This window comes from Nanorana parkeri, unplaced genomic scaffold (genome assembly GCF_000935625.1).
Source record: "Nanorana parkeri isolate BGI_ZX_2015 unplaced genomic scaffold, ASM93562v1 scaffold2576, whole genome shotgun sequence".
Taxonomy (NCBI): Eukaryota; Metazoa; Chordata; class Amphibia; order Anura; family Dicroglossidae; genus Nanorana; species Nanorana parkeri.
In genome coordinates, this window is record NW_017308844.1 from 42,216 (window position 1) to 45,382 (window position 3,167).

General features: G+C 48.8%; 1 protein-coding gene across 1 annotated transcript in view; it reads left to right on the forward strand.

Annotated features, from left to right (window-relative positions):
* Window positions 1-3,167, forward strand: part of CACNA2D2 (calcium voltage-gated channel auxiliary subunit alpha2delta 2) — a gene marked incomplete at its 5' end in the record, with an annotated part of 53,967 nt that overhangs the window by 40,966 nt on the left and 9,834 nt on the right. The window contains 3 exons of the mRNA XM_018573851.1: window positions 251-322; window positions 486-638; window positions 2,690-2,742. Of these exons, the coding sequence (XP_018429353.1) occupies window positions 251-322; window positions 486-638; window positions 2,690-2,742 (278 nt within the window). The remainder of the gene's footprint in view (window positions 1-250; window positions 323-485; window positions 639-2,689; window positions 2,743-3,167) is intronic.

Below are 3,167 nucleotides of genomic sequence, written 5' to 3' on the forward strand. Positions count from 1 at the left end.
GTGTGATATGTCAGAGGGGACGCTGTATGTCTATGTGTGTGATGTCAGAGGGGATGCTGTATATGTCTATGTGTGTGATGTCAGAGGGGAAGCTGTATGTCTCTATGTGTGTGATGTCAGAGGGGATGCTGTATGTCTCTATGTGTGTGATGTCAGAGGGGATGCTGTATGTCTCTATGTGTGTGATGTCAGAGGGGATGCTGTATGTCTCTGTCTGTTTTCAATGTTTTCATGTATTTCCTCTCCGCAGGATCTGCTGTGCGTCCTGATTGATGACGGCGGATTCCTCGTCATGTCCAACCAGCAGGACCACTGGTCCCAGGTCAGTGCTTACTCTGATTGGAGCTCAGTTTCCTGACATTGCGCCATTGCAGAGAGCTCTGCGCAGAATCCTCCCGAAACCGATGTCGTCAGTGCCGACCCAAAACCCATCCACACTGACCAATAGAAAGACGGCAGCCCTGACCATTGTGTCTTCCCTGCAGGTGGGGAAGTTCTTCAGCGAGGTGGATCCGAATCTCATGTCCGCCCTGTACAACAGTTCCTTCTTCACACGGAAGGAATCCTACGACTACCAGTCACTGTGCGCCCCCAAAACAGAGAGCAACAAAGGCTCCGCCCCCCGAGGGATCTTCGTGGTAAGTGCATAATACAGTGAGTCGCTTGTTGGGGGAAAGTCTCGCAATCGTAGCATGGCGCAATCCAAGAACATAAGAATGAGGCAGCATGGCGCATTCCAGGAACATAAGAATGAGGCAGCATGGTGCAATCCAGGAACATAAGAATGAGGCAGCATGGTGCAATCCAAGAACATAAGAATGAGGCAGCATGGTGCAGTCCAGGAACATAAGAATGAGGCAGCATGGCGCAATCCAAGAACATAAGAATGAGGCAGCATGGCGCATTCCAGGAACATAAGAATGAGGCAGCATGGCGCAATCCAAGAACATAAGAATGAGGTAGCATGGTGCAATCCAAGAACATAAGAATGAGGCAGCATGGTGCAATCCAAGAACATAAGAATGAGGCAGCATGGTGCAATCCAAGAACATAAGAATGAGGCAGCATGGTGCAATCCAAGAACATAAGAATGAGGCAGCATGGTGCAGTCCAGGAACATAAGAATGAGGCAGCATGGTGCAATCCAAGAACATAAGAATGAGGCAGCATGGTGCAATCCAGGAACATAAGAATGAGGCAGCATGGTGCAGTCCAAGAACATAAGAATCAGGCAGCATGGTGCAATCCAAGTTCATAAGAATGAGGCAGCATGGTGCAATCCAGGAACATAAGAATGAGGCAGCATGGTGCAGTCCAAGAACAGGGTGCAATCCAAGAACATAAAAATGAGGCAACATAAGAATGAGGCAGCATGGTGCAGTCCAAGAACATAAGAATCAGGCAGCATGGTGCAATCCAAGTTCATAAGAATGAGGCAGCATGGTGCAATCCAGGAACATAAGAATCAGGCAGCATGGTGCAATCCAAGAACATAAGAATGAGGCAGCATGGTGCAATCCAGGAACATAAGAATGAGGCAGCATGGTGCAATCCAGGAACATAAGAATGAGGCAGCATGGTGCAATCCAGGAACATAAGAATGAGGCAGCATGGTGCAATCCAGGAACATAAGAATGAGGCAGCATGGTGCAATCCAGGAACATAAGAATGAGGCAGCATGGTGCAATCCAGGAACATAAGAATGAGGCAGCAGGGTGCAATCCAAGAACATAAAAATGAGGCAGCATGGCGCAATCCAGGAACATAAGAATCAGGCAGCATGGTGCAATCCAGGAACATAAGAATCAGGCAGCATGGTGCAATCCAGGAACATAAGAATCAGGCAGCATGGTGCAATCCAGGAACATAAGAATCAGGCAGCATGGTGCAATCCAGGAACATAAGAATCAGGCAGCATGGTGCAATCCAGGAACATAAGAATCAGGCAGCATGGTGCAATCCAGGAACATAAGAATCAGGCAGCATGGTGCAATCCAGGAACATAAGAATCAGGCAGCATGGTGCAATCCAGGAACATAAGAATCAGGCAGCATGGTGCAATCCAGGAACATAAGAATCAGGCAGCATGGTGCAATCCAGGAACATAAGAATCAGGCAGCATGGTGCAATCCAGGAACATAAGAATCAGGCAGCATGGTGCAATCCAGGAACATAAGAATCAGGCAGCATGGTGCAATCCAGGAACATAAGAATCAGGCAGCATGGTGCAATCCAGGAACATAAGAATCAGGCAGCATGGTGCAATCCAGGAACATAAGAATCAGGCAGCATGGTGCAATCCAGGAACATAAGAATCAGGCAGCATGGCGCAATCCAGTTGTAATGACAGATCAGTGTCCCCAAATGACCTGGGAACGCTGATCTGTCATTAAACAATAACAACTGGGCGGAGCCGGCCGTGACGTCAGCTTCGATGAATAACCCCCTTAGTGTCTACGTAGTAGAGAATGGGATAGGAGGAGGGTTTGGGTAGTCTAGCAAAAGGCAAGCAGGCAGGGCTGACACCACTAAGTCCCCCAGATATGCTGCTTGTTGTCAGCCTTCAGCAGGACTCAGGAGCTGAGCGCATTTCTGGCCGATCGATCGGTATTGTTCTGTACTCGCCGTGCTTTTCTTCTACGTATGCGGATTCTCCTTTTTGTTGACCAATTCTCTTTTTCTTTCTTAGCCAACGATTGCCGACATGCTGAACCTGGCCTGGTTGTCATCGGCAGCTGCTTGGTGAGTTCCACTTCTTTTTTAAAGGGTCCGTCCAACTGAAAGGGAAATGTTAAGTTAGAGGCGGAATCTGTTTGCCCGAGCCGCCTGTTGGCGTCATCTCTTAGTCTCCCCGCGGCGGAGCATGTGACCGGGTGACAATGCTGGCGGTCAGTTGGGAGACAGTTGTCACCTCATGGCAGGAAGTGACTGAAGAAGGACCTTCATGGCAGGATCACCACGTTAACGAAAGCTGCAGATTAAAAACATTGACACGTTAGCGCTGACGTGGGATTTTAGTGCATGGGTGAACATATGAAAAGCGAATTGACTTCCTCTGTGCAGTTACATCTATGAACGTTGCCCAATCTCTGTGCTACGTGTAACCCAATTTTTTTTATCTGTCACCCCCCCCCCCCCCCCCCCCCCCCCCCCCTCTCTTCTCCTTC